General features: G+C 35.4%; 1 protein-coding gene across 1 annotated transcript; it reads left to right on the top strand.

Moving 5' to 3' along the window:
* The first annotated feature begins 10,637 nt into the window (after positions 1-10,637).
* Positions 10,638-16,944, top strand: LOC128996015 (uncharacterized). Its single transcript, XM_054421129.1, has 4 exons — positions 10,638-10,751; positions 11,551-11,722; positions 15,094-15,523; positions 16,484-16,944. Exons 1-4 carry the CDS (start codon positions 10,692-10,694, stop codon positions 16,608-16,610), a joined length of 789 nt encoding a protein of 262 aa, XP_054277104.1. The 5' UTR covers positions 10,638-10,691; the 3' UTR covers positions 16,611-16,944.
* The last annotated feature ends 1,758 nt before the right edge of the window (positions 16,945-18,702 follow it).

Raw genomic sequence — 18,702 nt, 5'->3', positions numbered from 1 at the left:
AAGTTTGACCTAGACAATGTAGCTACATAAAATGTTGATTATTAAAAATATAGCCTAATATTTAAAAATTTGCTAACGTTTGAGATATTATTTACAGTTTTCAGCAAAACCAAGTAATTAATTTAATAAAAATACTACTGGATTTTTAATATTTTAACATTTACAGCCCAACAATGATTGTAATTTACTTCACTCAATATTCACAAAATTGTGAGTACAACAATAGTTAACTTTAAAAGTTATGCTTGATATTAAATTAACACCCATAACGTTTATTTTACTTTGATTAACAGCAAAACTCCTAATAAAATATATTTTACCTATTTACAAAGTTTTAGAAACATGTGCTTTTTGAGATTGTCTATGCATGAAAAGTCAATGTTAGAATTTTATAATTCCAACAAAATTAATCATTCAAGGCAACATAAACTACATATAATTTTATTTTGAACATACAATTTACAAATAAAATATCTGCATTAATAGCCTCAATAAAATATTCCTGAAGAGAAGGGGGTGTTGTCCTGGATATCCACAATCAGTCAGGTCGGCTTCCACACCATAAATGCACAGTTTTCCTTATCCATCAGTTGGGCTTATTAGTACTCATGCACAAACCTGAGGGCTACTGATGGTCGGCACGTGTAGCTCCCTTGACTACAGATTGAATTTATCTTGCTCCTTCAGTGGGGAGGCGGCAATTGCAAGACCTACTAGCAATATTGTGTATTGGGGCAGTTGAAGGCGTCCCTCCAAACAGCAATAATTACTATCGGGTGATCAGTCCGATTTCCCCTTGTTTTAAACATTACTAGCAACGTTACAAACACAATGACGCAAACTCGAGGTGGATATCTCAGCCTTAGGCAAAATGGCAGGTATTTCTAAATATGATTTACTGTATGTGAAAAAGCATCAAACAAATCTCTATTTCTAAAACCGAAATAGATAGGAATATTCAGTTTGTGGAATTGTTTGTTAACATAGGTTCATCAATTTCTACATCAACATTTTTTTTACTCCTTTTTAACAGGGTAGGGGGTGGGGGTGACTATTTTTTTATAACAATCCCTAATGAGTGACCCCTCATTTTGAAGGGTTTGTCAAAAGAAACACAATGATGCAAACCCGAGGTGGATATCTCCCTAGGCAAAATGGCAGATATTCTAAAATTTGATTTATGTGAAAAAGCACCCATGGAGCACCCGTTGGTGTATACACGTAAACACCAATATTTTGGTGTATGGTTATATTTACTGCAAAAATTAAATCGCACTAGGGGAACCTTTGGGCCTGTTAATACTGGATAAGAAATGAGAAGTTGAATGTTTGGATTAGTGAGTCCCAGATTACTCTTTTCAATTTGCAGTTTTCCAGCTGAATATTAGACAAAGTTATGTGATGTAAATGTGTTAGTGGATAAAGACTCTATTGTCAACATTTAGTCGTTATACTCGTTTATACAATTGATTCGTTGTTGGAATACGATTACAAAATAGAATGATTGTGGCTAAACAACCTCTGTAGGGTTGATTTTATCCCTACTAGGTTCATCACTGGCGATAAGTTAATACATATGGATTAATGTTCTTAAATTGATTAAATAGAACCCTCTTTTAGAAGCATAAAAGCTATTGTGTAATAGCATTATATAAAAAGAAACCGATTATTAAAGGGGAAAAAATGCTATGAAATCGATTATGCCAACTATAACATTTAAAACATAAAAAAGTCAAAAAAAACCAACAAGTTATATTTATCAGGTTTGAATATAAATTTAAAACCGTTATACTAAGGAAATTTCATTAATATTTGATTTTTATAATGTAATGACTGTGTGCCATTTTTGTAATAAAGTTTGTGCAATAAAGTTAAATGAAAGTTTAAGAAAGGCGCTCATTAAGAAGCTGGGTAAACTACTTTCATTACTTCAGCAATTTCTGTTAATGTTCAGTGATTTCTTTCAAATATAATTACAGCTGTATTCCTGCTGCATATTAAACTCTCCTTTACGTTAGATAATAAGACTGTATTAGTATTCTTATGGTCTACATACATGAAATAGTTACATATCCATAATTCATTTTAGAAACAAAACTTAATTTTACTGCTTAGTTGTATATAATTATTTTCTTTCAAATCAGGTAAGGGGTTTACATTTTTCTAGGTAGCCTAGTAAGGTGTATTAGTGGCCCTGATGCATGTTAAAAATTTTATAACTATATAACTTAATAATAAAAGATGCACTTGAAGGGAACTTATACTTTTTAACCCCTCCCTATGTTTTAAGACAATAAATCAAATAGTACATTTCGTACCTAGGGCCGAAAATGAGGTTTTGTCGGTCCTTGATACGAACGCTATTTTTCACGTACTGAATATGTATTTAATATGCATTCACGTTTTAAGAAAGTAAGCGGGCAGCTGATTTTGCGGCCCTAGGGATGTAAAAGCCTGCTTGGTCGACAAATGACGATGACAGCTGGCATGGCCAGCAAAACGCAGCTTTCAGTCACCAATTAACGTATGTAAAACAGCTAAAAAATCATATTGGGGTGAAAAAGAACTTAACAACATACCGTACTGTACCAATGAAATAAATTACTTTTTCCTACAGTCACCCGACAAAGTTGGCTTCCTTGTACTGTTTATAGTACAGAAAGCTGCTAATTGCTGCATATTTATACTTTGCCGTACGGTTTATACTTTGCCGTACGGTTTATACTTTGCCGTACGGTTTATACTTTGCCGCACATCAGGATTCCAACGAAACAACACAAAACAGCGTGGTTCCATTATGCACGTAATCCGTGTACGCTTGGAAATAGGTTGGCAACACTTAAAGATAATTATACTATAGCTGATTGACTATTATAACTACGATTTAACCTGTCATTTCGTGTTTATAGTTTCGGTATTTCTGAACTTTCTGGACTTTTCTTTTAAACGTTTTTAAACCCTTCCTACGATCTTAATAAACAAGAAAATACCTTTTAAGTATTTTTTTTAGGCGAGGAAACCACTTCAAATTACAAAAACATACGGAACTATATTCTCAAAACGCGGAGCACATTTCTTGCCGAGGAAAAATAGCGGAGTGATATGGACCGCGGGTACTACTTTCTCTAGGGCACCATTTGTGTTGCCAGCTGAACCTAAAAACGTGTTGCATAGTGTTTGAAAGACTAATTATTTATATGCTTTATAGTGACTGTAGGAAAAATATAATGTGTAACACGAGTGAAAAAGGCCTTTGCTGCACTCGAGATCATTCCACACTCGCCTGCGGCTCGTGCGTAAACATTGCTCTCGTGTGCAGCAAAGTGCCACTTTCACCACTAGTTACACAAATAACTATTTCATCCCTCTGTATTCGAAAATAGTCCATTTCCATACAGTTGAGATCTTCGAAAATCGTCAATGTCCATATACTGAAAACAAATAGTGATCAGCTGACTTTTCCTGACAATGCTTTGCCTGACATCAACAAAGTTACAATCAGCTGAATTTTAAACGAAAATAATACAGTAGTGTACGAATTGTACAGCCATTGTGTATGGATTTAAAAAATGAATAAATTACGAAATATCAGATAACTTTTAAGTTTGATGAAGTAGTTTTTTTTTTTTTTTTTTTTTTTTTTGTGATAAAAAGTATCGTTCAATACTCGTCACAAAAGTCCCATTTCGGGGCGAGATAGTGTTTTTCGTTAGGAAAAAATAACATAGCAAACTAGCGGAAGCCAGCGGGGCAGAGTTCTAGGATAGTTTCAAAATGAGAAAGGCCTATATGTATCTCTGGTATATCAATCAGCTATATTTCTGGAAAATTATTTCAGCTCAATTGGTCTTGTTTAACATGATTCTCAATGGGACATACTCACAATCATCCAAACTTTCACATTAGTAAGATTCATCTAAACGTGCTCCTATTATTATTTAAATCAAAAGAACAAAATCATGTGTTTCTAATGACCATTTTGCCAGCTAAACCCAAGAGCTAAACCATCAACAAAATGTAACATCAGTTGTGGTAACTCGAGCTAATCGCACTTTAAGCCTTGAAAGACGTATTGTGTGATAACTACAAAATAAGGTCCACAGATTAGGTTAACGGACAAAGTTTCCTACAATGCAAATTCAATGATCCAAACTCTGTCTAACTCGGCCCATTGCCGGTTGTCCCGTGTTTAGTTGTTTAGCAAGCAACAAAATTTTGAAAAAAAATCTATTGTGTTTTTGAACCAAACTGTTATATAATGCCATAACACGTATAGTTTATACCTCTGTGTTATGCAATACGTACTTTATCTAGTGAGTATACAGTGGCATGTACTTTTTAAATTGTTGTAGTAAGTTTTATTATGTTTGGGGAGCGAGCTGGTCTAATGGTTAGAGCAGTCTACAATATCAGTTTCATACCCTATTTAAAGATAATGTACCAGTTTAAATGCAGAGAGGGATATGCACAAAGCTAGAGGATAGAATCCTATTTCTAATGTCTGTGTTTTACTCGGCTGTAGGGTTATTCACTGTCCTGAATATTGTCACCACAATTTTATTGCACTCGCTGTGGAACTATTATTGGCTAACTGTTATCTACCTTTTTGTATTCAACCTGACTTTTTCAAGTAAGGACATTTATCATGCCAGCAACAATAAAAATGAATAAATACAATTAGTGGTAAATTGTATTTTCTACTGCATAAAAAGGAGTAATTTCCATAGTGAAGAAAGAAGTCCACAAAGTACACACGAAATGTGTATACATATAAGGATATAAACACATAATTTCCACATTAAAGACGGTGACACACTATCGATCTTTTCCCCGAACAAGACCCCGAACCGAGCAGGGAGAAGGGAGAAGGGAGGTCGAAGGGAGGATGTTCGATAGTGTGTCACGGGTCCGTACACCGATCAAGACGCCGAACAAGACATCAGGCCGAGCAGGGAGACGAGCGCTCTGGAGGCGGTCTTTTGGCGAAAGATCAAAGAAAAGATCGGTCCGATGTACGGTCCGATGTACGATAGTGTGTCACGGTACATTTTTGCCCCGTACATCGTCGCGAGCGCCGCACCGAGCGGCCGCCTGCGCTAGCATTGATAGTTCTGATTTAATATGGCAATTAAACTCTTTAATTGGTAAAATAAATAAATGTTGGGTAATATGTTGCCGTTATATATTATAATCATTTAAGATGTAATGTTTGTGGTTTGTTTGGTCAAGGTTGAAAGTGTAGAAACCGTTAAATCAATTATATCAATAATATTAAGGTTGAATTAAGTAATTGATGTTGACTTAAATTCTTTCAAAAATAATATAAACATTAATATTATTAAAGGCAGTTAACATGATCATTCTGTAACGTTATTTCAATGAATAAAACCAATAGAAATCAATAGATATAACTAAATGTTCAGATATAAATAAATGGTCAATGCACCCCCCCTCCCTCTTCCACGGCACTGCCTCCGCGCTCTCACTCGCACACACTCTCTATCTCTCTCCAAACTTCCTTTTGCCGCGCTCGGTAGAATTCGTCTGGTCTTGGTCATGTTCGGGGAAATGTTCGGAGTAAAATTTTGCTGATATTTATCTCCCTTCTCCCTTCTCCCTGCTCGGTTCGGGGTCTTGATCGGGGAAAAGATCGATAGTGTGTCACCGCCTTAAGATCCAGTATGATCAGATCTTCCAATGTGGGAACAAGATCCGATATGCTTCATTTACATGTTCCGTACCTGAATCAAATTTCGTTCTTCTCGAAGTGTTGTATCCAATCGCAATTTAGCTAATCAAATTAACTTTTCCTATAGTAACTATTGTGCTGCCTTTATAAAGTTGCCTGTGTCATATTTAAAGTGTGGACAACACTTTTTACAAATCCCCGAACTCCCTACAACCCTTACGAACACACTCCAGTCATGTCCGCCATTGGCGATGGATAGCAATAGGCAGGGCCGGTTTAACCCATACGCGAACTACGCGGCCGCATATGGCGCCACGAAGAAGTGGCGCCGTGGCGCCAACGGAACATTTTTTTTTTACGTGGACAACGTAATTTTGTTTATTTTTGCTCAGAGTTCAAGTATTCAAAGCACCACAATAAAGGCATTTATTCTGTTTGTACCGACAGCACTTGAAAATTGTGTATATTTGTACAGCACTACAACTCAAGGACTCAATGCCATTTGCAGGTTCGATTTGAACTGAGCTGACGCTCGGCAGTCTGCAGTCGGCAGCGTCAGCGCCAGCGCGGCACATATGGGTTTCATTTCACGAATCACTCATGCTCGAGATAAGCAAGCGCGCAGCGCCACTTGTCACAACAAGAAACTTCCCCTTTCTTTCACTCCTTTCTGCCTCTGATCCTAGAGCAGAGCATTACGTTGTATTGCACTCTTTTAGTTGTATACGTAGGCCCACGATTACTAGAAAAATACCAGTATGGATCATAAACATAAACAAATTACGCTATTGACCCGAATCCTATAAATAGCATTGAACATATGTTTTGGCAGTTCCATTTAAGCAATGTTTAAATAATGTTTATTTTCGGTCCAAAAACGTCATTTGTTTATGTTTATGATCCATACCGGTATTTTTCTAGTAATCGTGCGTAGGCCTATACCGTGTCGGTATCGTATTGGCATTGTTTTGATGATTCATGATTGTTGATAAGCGAATTATTACGAGTGCATTAAGTTTAATTTATAATTAGCGCATTAAATAAAAAGAAAGTATAAACTGAATTAATGAGTAAAACATATTCGAGTCGAAACTATGAAAACAATGGCAGAAAAAAAAGAAACCGTCTGGCACTTATCATAGAAAGCGTAAGGCGAATTTGGAAGAGGAAGAAAAAAAAGCCAAATCAATGAGTAGACTTTTGTAGAAATCATCTGGTGGCGAGTCCAGTCAGCCAAAAGAAGTCACGATAGAAGACGGCAATGACGTAGGTATTTATTTATTTATTTTCGAAGGAAAGATTAAAACAAGCAGCTGATCACTTAACGGCAAACATTACGTCATTGCCGTCTTCTATCGTGACGTCATGCTTGACGAGCATTACATTACGGCCTGTTTTTTTCGTGTGTCCTTGGTTTTGCTATAGTTTATATGATGAGTAAAAGTGTATAAATGTCACATTTCTGCGAATAATAAACAACCTTTTATTGCAAGTTAGTATTCTTCTACCTAAACTTTAAAAAAAATTCTTCCCAAAATTATTGGGAAAAAATTTACAAATACGGTTAAGTTATGTTCATGGGTTTGGGGGGGGGGAATTCTAAGTGGCGCTGATTTGGGTGTTCGCTTAACTCTGAAAAATTCCTAGAACCGGCCCTGGCAATAGGGGTTGAAGGACAGTGAAATCTTAATTTGTTGACAACCCCTGTAAATCTAAATATATAATACCCCCGCCGCAGCAAACCTGCAGACTAAGCGAATTTCCATTTGACAGATTGGATGTACACTGAAATGTCTACTTAAAATTATAACATTTATTCCCGATTTAAATAGAGTTAGTTTAACAAGTACTTAGGTTTGCTGCATCAGGGAGGGTAAAACTGTTTTTTTTTTTTTTTTTGTAAAATGTTAATAGTTAGTAAGAAATAAAAACATTTTCCAAATTTGATCAAAATATGTTCATAAACAAGCAAACTACAACCGTTTACTTATTCTCCATAAGAATAACATGGGAATTTTAAATTTACAATTTTTTGGAATTTTCTCCGTAACCATTAGGCGCATAATAACGCTTCGATATACTATATTATTTTTTTTTTAAGCTCTACAAAATGGTTTGGAAAGAAATTGCAAAATTTTATGTTTTTTTGGGTCAAAAATGGGAAAAACCTATTTTTACCCCATAAAACCCCCCATAAACCCCCGTTCCCATGATCCGATCATGCTGGATCGCGAACTCGTTCGAATAAACGTAGGTTTACACGTTTGTACCAAATTTCATCAAAATCGGATCATTTTTGCTTGAGTTATCGTGCTAACGGACACACACACATATGTATATGAATTTGAACGAATGGTGTTTTTGGCCTCTAGGGACCTCAAAACGAAAAAAAAAATCGGTCCCGCGTCCAGGTTTTACCATTCGCTAATAAAAGGCAAAGCCCTCACTAACTGATTGACTGACTCGCTCACTCACTCACCACTAATTCTCCCACTTCCCTTTTACCTAGGAGGCTGAAATTCGGTACACCGATTCTTTGGGCATTAAATAGGAAAACTAAGTAGTTTTTATTCTGATCGGGCTTTCGGGGTGCGCCCTAGTGGCTCTGGAGTTTTCCATGTTAATCTTATGATTTTTCTTTCATATTTAAAAGGAATTTCTTCACAGCTGTTTCAATTAATCAAGTTGGTTCTATTCTATGATGTTCAATAGCATTAAAGTTACAAGGATTACCACCAGGGTGCAGCACTATTATTTTTTACTTTCTCCCCCTATACCATAGTATATAAAGAAAGTATTGTTTTCGTCAAAATTTTCGAGTTTGAGTTTTGAGTGGATATATTCGTTTTGGGTCCCCCTGGACCCAAAAAAGTGGTTTTCGAAGTGATGTCTGTGTGTGTGTGTGTGTGTGTGTGTGTGTGTCTGTGTGTCTGGATGTGTACAGAGCTAGAGACTACACCTGTGGTCCGATTTCGATGTAATTTGGTATGTAGGTTCTAATCCATGGTATCTCCAGGCGTTTTTTTAATTTTTTTTGAAATTTTGATTTTTAATGGGGATTTTCCCATAAAAACCCATAAAAAACAGGAAAAATCGGATTTTCTCAAAAATGGCCCGAACGATTTTGATTAAAATTTAGTATGTTGTAGCCCTTAAACTTCTGAACAAAATAGTACAAATCCCATTTCTGTAAAAATTACGGTTCAAAAGTTATGGTAAATTATGTTTTTTTCCCATAAAAACCCCATAAAATAACGAAAAATAGGATTTTAGACAAAAATCCAGTTTTTATTTAACATAGTAGGTTATGGTCCTTACAATTTTGATAGTTTTTTTCATTTTTTTTAGAAATTTTGATTTTAGATAGGGATTTTCCCATAAAACCCCATAAAATAACGGAAAAATAGGATTTTCCCAAAAATGGCCTGAACGATTTTGATAAAAATTTAGTATGTTATAGTCCTTTATATTCTGAACAAAATGGTACAAATCCCTTTTCTGTAAAAATTACGGTTCAAAAGTTATTGTAAATTATGTTATTTCCCCATAAAAACCCCATAAAATAACGGAAAAATCGGATTTCCCAAAATTGGCTCCAACAATTTTGATAAAAATTTAGTATGTTATAGTCCTTTAAATTCTGAACAAAATTGTACAAATCCCATTTCCGTATATTTACTCTCACCGCTTTTATACATGATAAAGGTTGTTTACAAACTTATGGGAGAAAGTATGTGTCAGATTGCTGATACCGTTTATTTTAATTTATGACTACAGCCAATTTGCAACCAAAGGGTGAGTGAGCGTAGCGAACGAACTTCAACCTGGAAGCGAGTTAGCGTAGCGAACGAGCTAACCTGAAGGCAAGTGAGCAGAGCGAACGAGCTCTAACCTAAAGGTGAGTGAGCATAGCGAACGAACTTCAACCAGGACGTGATTGAGCCATGCGAACGAGCTCACTTGTGAAGTTAAACGGGGCAAAGCCCGCGGGTACAGCTAGTATCAAATGAATGAAAGCTCTTAATCTCGATAATTATTAAAGATAACTTTTGCGGGTCAAAACAGAGTACATCGAGGGCATTGCCTAATGGTTTGTTCAAAGTTGTCCATGCAATTTGAAGGGATTCATTTTTTATCTTGAATTAAAATGATTTTCTAACTATACAACGGAACTGTAAGAACGGAAAATGCATTTATCAAAGTCAACAAATTTATCGTTAGAAAGGTTACCCATCCAGTCGTTTCTATTTGGGCCTAACAGTGATGTAAAATAAATAAATAATCCATATTAGGAAAAGCAAAGCGCGGAATACCAAGGGCTGGCAACGTATTTAGGGTGGAAAATTATTAGAATTAAATATCTTTCAAAGGCAAACCCCCAGCGGAAAGAAGGCCCTGACAAAGACCAAAGAATCACTGGAAGGACTAGGTGGAGAAATATTTTCCAAAATTAAGATCAGGGCAAAAGATTTATAATCTTACTTGTTGGTTACTTGTTGGCGAGGCCAAATACCACCTAGGGTATTCATGGTCATGGGAGTAAGTTAAGATGTAACATAAATAAGCAAATATACAATCTTGCTTTCAAAAATAAAAAATATTAATACCCTTGCATCTAATTTCTTAGTACACTATAGAATAGTTTGATAACAAAGAATCTAAAGATAAAACTGTAATTTGTATTCACACCAACATGCAAATACAAAATATGCTCATTTGCATTAAAACATTCATCAGAACCAAATGCATACAAATGTAACAATTTGTTTAAGACAATTTTTAGTAAACTACTCGCTGAGTTAAGCATTAGTCCAAGTTATGAAAGTTTGTAAAAATCTCTCATTTCACTAGTTGATGATGACATCACAGCGATGGCAGATACACCAGCTGTTCACACGTATCACAAACATGACATTTAATGCTAATGATCTGCGAAAATGTTGTTATCATCGACAAATCGACGGATTCTGCGGTTCTGTAGTTTTAAGCTAAAACTACAAGCATGAATTACGTTGTATTTTTTGGTGTTTTGACCGTCGTAAATCTCTCAATGTTAACTGGGGTGAGTTTATGTTTTGTTAGGTTAAATTTAATTTAATTTAATTTTGTAGTTATTTATACATGAAAACTTGTAGAGTATAACTTTAGGAAACAACTTGTAATCAAGATATTTTTGTTATAGACAACAGTGTCTCACAGTGTAACTAAGTTTGTTACTAAGCTAAGACTAAGTATATGTTTCCTTTAAAATGATGTTCAATATTTACAATATTTTACCACTCTAACTACTTAGACAATAGGTTATTTATTGTTTAAATTACCAGGTACGAAATTACAGTAAAACTGATATGTGTGTATACAAATGTGCGAATTATTTATCATTATTATAGAATAACTTATATTTGGAGATATTGGCAATGAATGATGAAATGTATAACTAATTTTAAAAATTCAAAAAGGCCAATATTACATTAATTTCATATATATACAATTTATTATATATTGGCCTTTTTGAATTTTTAAAATTAGTTATTCATTTCATCATTATTATAGAAGTTCATTGAATATTTTATGGCTTACACAATTCATAAATTAACCTAAATCAAGTTTCCCCAATTGTCGGTGTTACTTGTTATACGCAATAAAATGGACCTGACACAAATCAGCAACGTTTTACCAAATCGTATATTTAGCCAAATGATCGAAAAAATTTTTGACACAAATCTCACGAACCTTAATGCATACCTTTCTTAAGTAATTTTGAAAAAAGATTAATTAACTGGAAATCGCTTGCTGTGGAAGCTTACAAATAATTAGGACAAAAATATTTCGCTCTAATTGATATAAATCTCCTGTTTCAGCTTCTAATCTACAGGCATCAATTGGTTAAAAAAGAAGCCGCTAACCACTTGATGAATAGGCCTACAGAATATTCGTCCAGTCATCATGTTACCACAAATGGCGCAAACACAGACATTCCATCTACAGGCATTCCACCAACAGGCATTTCATCTACATCCAAGGCCGGAAAAGGTATATTTTGGACAATTATATGTAGGCTAGAGTAGTATTTAAGTTTGCCAGCGCATGATTCTGTATTGTAATATTATATTTCATAAGTCCCGAAACTAACCCATTTTGGGAAAGATAATGGCAAGGGCGAAAACACCAATCAGTGAGGTTGCATAGGGCTTTACTTTAAGAATACCGTTACCTGGCGGATAAAGGTACAAAATTTGGCATGAAGGTACCTTAAGATATGATGATAAATTTTATTAAAGTGGTTTAAATACCTGTAATGTTGATAATCCAATCGGTTGTGAAATAACTAGTTTCACAACCGATTGGATTATTTACTGTTTGCTTGTACAAAGCAAACATTTGTTTATGAAATCTGAAATGAATTCTTTAAAAGTCACGAACCCGCAAGCTCCAATACTCCGTGGACTACCAAAGATTCACAAGCTCGACATATCTATAAGACCTCTTGTCAACTCCACGCCTTCACCAGCATATAAAGTGGCAAAGAACTTGATAAGATAATCAGAAATGAAATTATTTTAGAGAACAACCATAGCCTTTAAAATAGCCTAGAATTAATTGAGAAAATGAAATCACTGTCAATAAAAAAATAACCAAAGACTAGCATCATTCGATATTGTGAATCTTTATACAAATATCCCTATTAACGAAACAATAGACATCCTCAAACTCAACTTATTGAAGAATTCCAAACTTTCACCTGACGCGATAGATGATCTGATAAAAGTAACGAATGTTGTTCTGAAACAGAATTATTTTAAATTTCAAAATAACTTCTACATCCAAAAAGAAGGGTTAGCTATGGGCTCCCCTCTATCAAGCATTTTAGCCGAAGTATTCTTAAATGACCTTGAAAACAAAACATTGTTCACAGACGCTAACCGTTGCAGAGATAAAATAATCTTTTACCATAGATATGTAGATGACACAATAATTGTTCTTTTTAACGGAAACAGCAGGCAGTTGACCCTGTTAAATACATATTTATGCAAAATCCATAAAACATCCGATTTACTCTAGAAGAGGAGAAAGACGGCTCTATCAACTTTCTCGACCTCACCATCTTTAAACAACACATGACCACTTTGAATTTAAGATCTATAGAAAACCGACTTGCACTGACCAAACCATTAATTCAGAGTCACGCCATCCATACTCCCAAAAGATGGCTGCATACAACAGTTTTGTACACAGGTAATTGACAGTACCAATGAATACAAAAGATTATGAAGAAGAATTAAATACCATCAAATACATAGCTGTAAAAAATGGATTCAAAAGTAGTATAGTAGATAAACTGGTTGCTAAACAGCTGAATAAAGATAAAAACAAAACAAAAGAGCCTAAGACGTTTTTATCGGATGACTTTGGAACTCATCTAAGTTACAAATTTAAAAATTTCATGGCCAAGAACAACATCACAGTAGCATTTAAATCTGTCAACAAACTTGGCTCTTAAGTTAAAGGAACGTCCTCTCATGTCTACATCAAACTACGATAAGAAAGGTGTTTACCAAATCAATTGCAGCAATTGTGATAATTATTTTATAGGCCAGACATCACGCTCTTTTGCAAAACGTTTTAAGGAACACATCCTCAAGAAAACCACGTCCACTCAATCATCAACTTTTGCAAAGCATTTAATCACAAACAACCATAGCTATTCCAACATCAACGATAACATGACTGTTCTACATTTTAATAATAACAAGTTTCAGATCAACACGCTAGAAGAATTCGAAATTTATAAGGCAGTCAAATCGGACAAACAAAACGTGCTAAGCGACAAGCTTACATTCGCATCTAATTTTATTTAAGTTTACAACACTACAATAGAAATAATGGAAAGGGAGAGGGAGAAGAATGAAACCCACAAACAACCTGTTACCACAGAAAACATATTACTATAACCAAGTTATAGTAATATGGTTATAGTAGTATGTTTTCTGTGCTGTTACTGATAAGACGCACCGACCATAGTCCCCGGCAGTCTAGACGTAAACTCCCGCCGGTCACATCGTTAAAGCTAGGCCTAGGCATGCGTGTTACGTACGTGTTTTAAATGTTTGTTATGATTTGTAAATATTGTGAATTTTGACGACCTTCGGAAGAAGTAACAATGTCCTTGGGAAAACCTGAAGAAGGCTCCATTGTGAGCCGAAACTAGTTGTTTCACAACCGATTGGATTATCCACATTACAGGTATTTAAACCACTTTAATTGTATCTTGATAATCCGGATCTTGTTTCCCTCCCTTCCCCATAGCATTTTAGGATTGCCAATAGCCTTATCTAATCGTCACAAACGGTTCCCACCCTCCGGACTACTTGCCTTGACTACTTCCTTCACCACTTCCTACATCGCGGACCTGATTCCCTCCCTTCCCATAGAATTTTAGGATTGCAGATACCTTAATGTTATCGTAAAAAACAGTTCCCACACTCCGGACAGCTTGCCTTTACTACTTCCATCATCACTTCCTACGTCACGGACCTGTTTCCCCCCTTTCCCATAGCATTTTATGATTGCAAGTAATTGTCATAAACAGATCCAACACTCCGGACAACTTTCCTTTACTACTTCCTTCACCACTTCCTACGGTCGCAGACCTGTTTCCTTCCCTTCCTATAGCATTTTAGGATAGCAGATAACCTTAATCTAATCGTCATAAACAGATCCCGCATTTCGTACTGCTTGCCTTTACTAGGCCTACAATGTATTAATCAATTTAATTTAATTTAATTTTAATTTAATCAACCAATGAACACATGCTTCAACGCTTCAACTTCAAGCCTTTTGTTTACTTTTTCCTTGTTATTTAATTTAATTCAACCAACATGGTTACTTATAGCAACCCATAAGACTAATGTTAAAAAAATGTGACTTTCAGTTTCGTTTTTCTACAATTAGATTTTTGTTGGCAGTTCTAACTGCATGAAACTCGTTTTTAGGCCAAAAATAAACTATTTACAAGATTTGAAGAAAATCGTCGGAGCCGTTTTCGAGATCTTCCTGCAAGCAAGCAAGCATACATACAAGCAAAACATTGCTCGTATTAGAGTATAGGATACTCATAAGGTTAACATGAGGAACTGCAGAGCCACCAGGGCAGAGCCCGAAAGGATTTTTGAGTTAAGAATATGCCTATATCTTAATCAGGAATGTGAGCTATCATCATGCCAAATTTCAGCCCAATCCGACCAGTATTTTTCGCGTTTACTTGTCACAAACATACATACATACTACATCCAAACTTTCTCATTTATAATATTAGTAGGAGTATGATTTTGAAGACAGAATAAAGGCAAAAATATGTAAAATCAATAGAATACTTAACAGTACCGTAAATGAATTGTTTCCAGTTTACAAAGTCGGCGCCTTCGTGAAAGATGACAAAGGAAAGAAGTTGATTTCCATAGCAACTACGAAGAAAAATTTCAAGATGGCGTGTCTCCCTTTGCCAGAGGCTCGGCAACATTGTGCTACCAAGACGAAGGAAACTCATCTGCATTACGTAGAACTTCTAGATGGACCGGACATGTTTGAGGCTTACTGTACTTCGGACCCCTCCGTCGTCCTGGACAACGTCAAACACCTCTGCTCGCGCAATGACTGTGGCGGAAATGTGTGCACAACGGTATACGTGTTGCTAATCAGAGTGAACAAAGGGGATAAAGAAGAATGCAAGATTAAGAGCTTCGCTTCGCTGAACGGTGGATTCCAAAAACGTGGCGAAGACGATTGCCCAACACAGTCACAAAGGTCAAAATTGTTGGACGAATGCGAGGCAAAGTAAGTACGAAGGTGAATAGTTGAATGAGTAAAATGTCAGGAAGAATAAAAATGATACCTGTATACTAGCTTAAATAACTGTGGTCATGTATCTATAAAGGTATTTACCTACAAATATTGAACCGTGACAATTACTTAAGAGTTGAATTACATTAGTTATTAAATAGTAAATACGTTTGAAAAAAGCTACTATAATTGTTCTTTTTTTGCATGAAAATCTTGATAGATATGTAAAATAGAGATATGTATAACTTTATCATTACACTAGCTGTACCCGCGGGCTTTGCCCCGTTTCACTTCTTAATTTTCAAGATGATCTCGTTCGCATGGCTCAATCATGTCCTGGTTGAAGTTCGTTCGCTACGCTCACTCACCTTTAGGTTGGAGCTCGTTCGCTACGCTCACTCATCTTTAGGTTGGAGCTCGTTCGCTGCGCTCACTTGCCTTCAGGTTAGCTCGTTCGCTACGCTCACTCACCTTTTGGTTACAAATTAGCTGTTGTCATAAATGTAAAAGAAATAATGGTGCTGCACCCTGTTGGTAATCCTTGTAACTTTAATGCTATTGAACATCATAGAACAGAACCAACTCGTTTAATTGAAAAAGCTGTTATGATTCATTAACTCCATTTAAATATGAGTACTCATTAGGTTAACATGGGAAACTCCAGAGCCACTGGGGCGGAGCCCGAGAGTCCGATCAGAATAAAAACGACTTAGTTTTCCTATTTAATGCCTAAAGAATCAGTGTACCAAATTTCAGCCTCCTAGGTAAATGGGAAGTGGGAGAATTAGTGATGAGTGAGTGAGTGAGTCAGTCAGTGAGGGCTTTGCCTTTTATATATAGATATGTGTGTGTCCGTTAGCGTGATAACTTGAGCAAAAATGTTAAATGTTAAATACAAATAGCGTTAAACTATTGACAATCTCAATAGACATCATAGTATAACAATTTTTTCAGAGATATGATCAGTCTTGAAGATACGGCATGGAGTAAAGAAGCAAATATTGAATCTTTATGTAAAGTAGAAGATGCCCCTACTAGTAACTCTGCTCCTGAACCAGCACCGGCTGCGGGAACGTCTTAACCAACAGAAGAGGAAATGAGTCAACCATGTCTTAGTTTTGAAGATAAAAAGACAAAACTTGAATTTACCATTTTAATTTTAATTACAACCATCCTTTATCCAATATGGCATGATCTAATATTAGGCAAATATTCCTGTAGAAAAGTAGCTATCAATTCTACTTATATTCTAATTTATATATATACAAATTCATTATATATAATGTATATACTTTATATATACAGTCAAATTCATCCGTCATAAACAGTGCCTGAAAACGATAACAATCAATTCTACTTACTCAGCAATTGAAAACTTATTTAAATAGACATCAAATAATGTAAGCAATTTGCTTACCATTGTTCAAAAGTCTGAACACAGGTTTTATTTAATAAATAAATTGTCTAAAGTTGATCAAGTGGCTTTATTACACATAGACCTTATAGTTGTATATATTGTGATGCATGATTTCTCCTACTATTTAATACAAATTCATTGGTACATAGCTATAAATTATTTACAATAATGATTCGTCTACAGAATGGTGATAACAAAAATAAATAAATCCTGTGTTTAAATAACTAAATAACCAATATATTGGGATTTTTGATAGGGTAGCCCTAAAAACCTAAAAATATTACCTAAAAGTAGGAAAATCCTAATAACCTACGCCCTTGTGCTTTATGTTACACCCTGAATTAAAGGATATTGTTAGTAGGTGAGTACCATGGATGTAATTACGATAAATGAACCATATAAATTTTTGTTTATTACATGATGCAATTCTGAGTAACACATTTCCATTTATAAATTGGGGACAAAAGTACAATCTGAAAATCATTTAAAGGGTGCAGAGTTATCCATTATGTTAAAGGAACATGCCATGTGCTCTGGCCAAGTCAGTGGAGTAGGGCGGGGTCTGAATCTTAATTCGCCAAAGTTTGCCTTGAAGAATATTAAAGCTACCCAAAATTCTATCCTTATCTGTTAAGATGGTTTTAAAAGGGCGCCACCCCATTAATCATACCCTGGAGTTCATGTGATGGCAATGGGGAATCCATCCTGATGGGTCAGTTCATCAGATAACAAGATAACGTTTTGGTAATGCAGATAATTACTATAAAGATAAAGAAAGTTTGACTGTTCATGCAATCTTATAACTAAACAGCGAATAAATTATGTACACTCAAAATATACCAAAAGAATTGATTAAAATTCAAAAGACTCTAATTCAAATTGTTTTGTAAATTCACACTAAATTATTTGTGTCTAGACAGGCAAATAGATGATAACCAGTTAGCAGACACAATATTTATTCAGCTATCAGATTGTCACATACAAAATACATCATTTAAATGTGGCTCCAATTTGTATATTCAACCCTCAATGTCACACAAGCCACAAAATATTCAAATAATAAAGTATTTCAAAAATTTACTTAAATAAATCAGATATTGTCTGCTCAAGATAAACTTTAGTATATGTTTCACCAAAAGCAAGATATTCAGCAAATAATACTACAACATGAAATTAATTAATCAATTGAGTGCAACTGCAGGTGGCCACCGTGCTGAAAAGACGTTTTAAGTACATATAAATTCTCAAATACATCCACATAACCATAAAAATATCATCAAACAAGAACATGCACACTACTTAAATCTAACAAGGCTAAATAATTTATAATAAATATTCTCCAATGAGGCGTGACGACATCCAGGCACTCAAATATTCCTGTGGCACTTAATAGTCTCACACACGCCTAGAGGTGGGGGCACTCAAGCACCAAGTGTCCACAATGTCTGGCTAGCCAAGTGTTTATTTGATTATTCCGGGATAAGCTGTGAGATCAGATGGTAAGATATTTTGGACTAAAGAATAAGATGTCTGACTTATCGGTTGAAGACAGATGATCTCGGGCTCGGTTTGAAGTAGGTAGGCCCAGAGCATCAAGGGTGATTGACCAGTCAGGCAGTCCAGGTCCAAATGTCCAGAAACATAGCAGTGGGTAGACCAAGTGCGGTAGAGTGCAAAGCAGTGACCAGAGTGTCCAGGCTGTTGGATCCAAATCCCAGCAGCAGTAGCCAAAAAACCCTACAAAATTCCTTACTGA

The sequence above is a fragment of the Macrosteles quadrilineatus genome, unplaced genomic scaffold (assembly GCF_028750875.1).
Source record: "Macrosteles quadrilineatus isolate MER2022 unplaced genomic scaffold, UCM_ALF_1.0 Scaffold_5__1_contigs__length_97177068, whole genome shotgun sequence".
NCBI lineage: Eukaryota > Metazoa > Arthropoda > Insecta > Hemiptera > Cicadellidae > Macrosteles > Macrosteles quadrilineatus.
The sequence above is the reverse complement of the archived record's forward strand: the minus strand, read 5'-3'. Positions and strand labels throughout refer to the sequence as shown.

Excerpts from the sequence above, each read along its gene's own strand:
- LOC128996015 (XM_054421129.1), top strand. The coding sequence starts at position 10,692 with ATGAATTACGTTGTATTTTTTGGTGTTTTGACCGTCGTAAATCTCTCA. Across the intron at positions 10,752-11,550 it reads ATCTCTCAATGTTAACTGGG|CTTCTAATCTACAGGCATCA; the intron begins GTGAGTTTATGT and ends CTCCTGTTTCAG. Across the intron at positions 15,524-16,483 it reads TTGGACGAATGCGAGGCAAA|AGATATGATCAGTCTTGAAG; the intron begins GTAAGTACGAAG and ends CAATTTTTTCAG.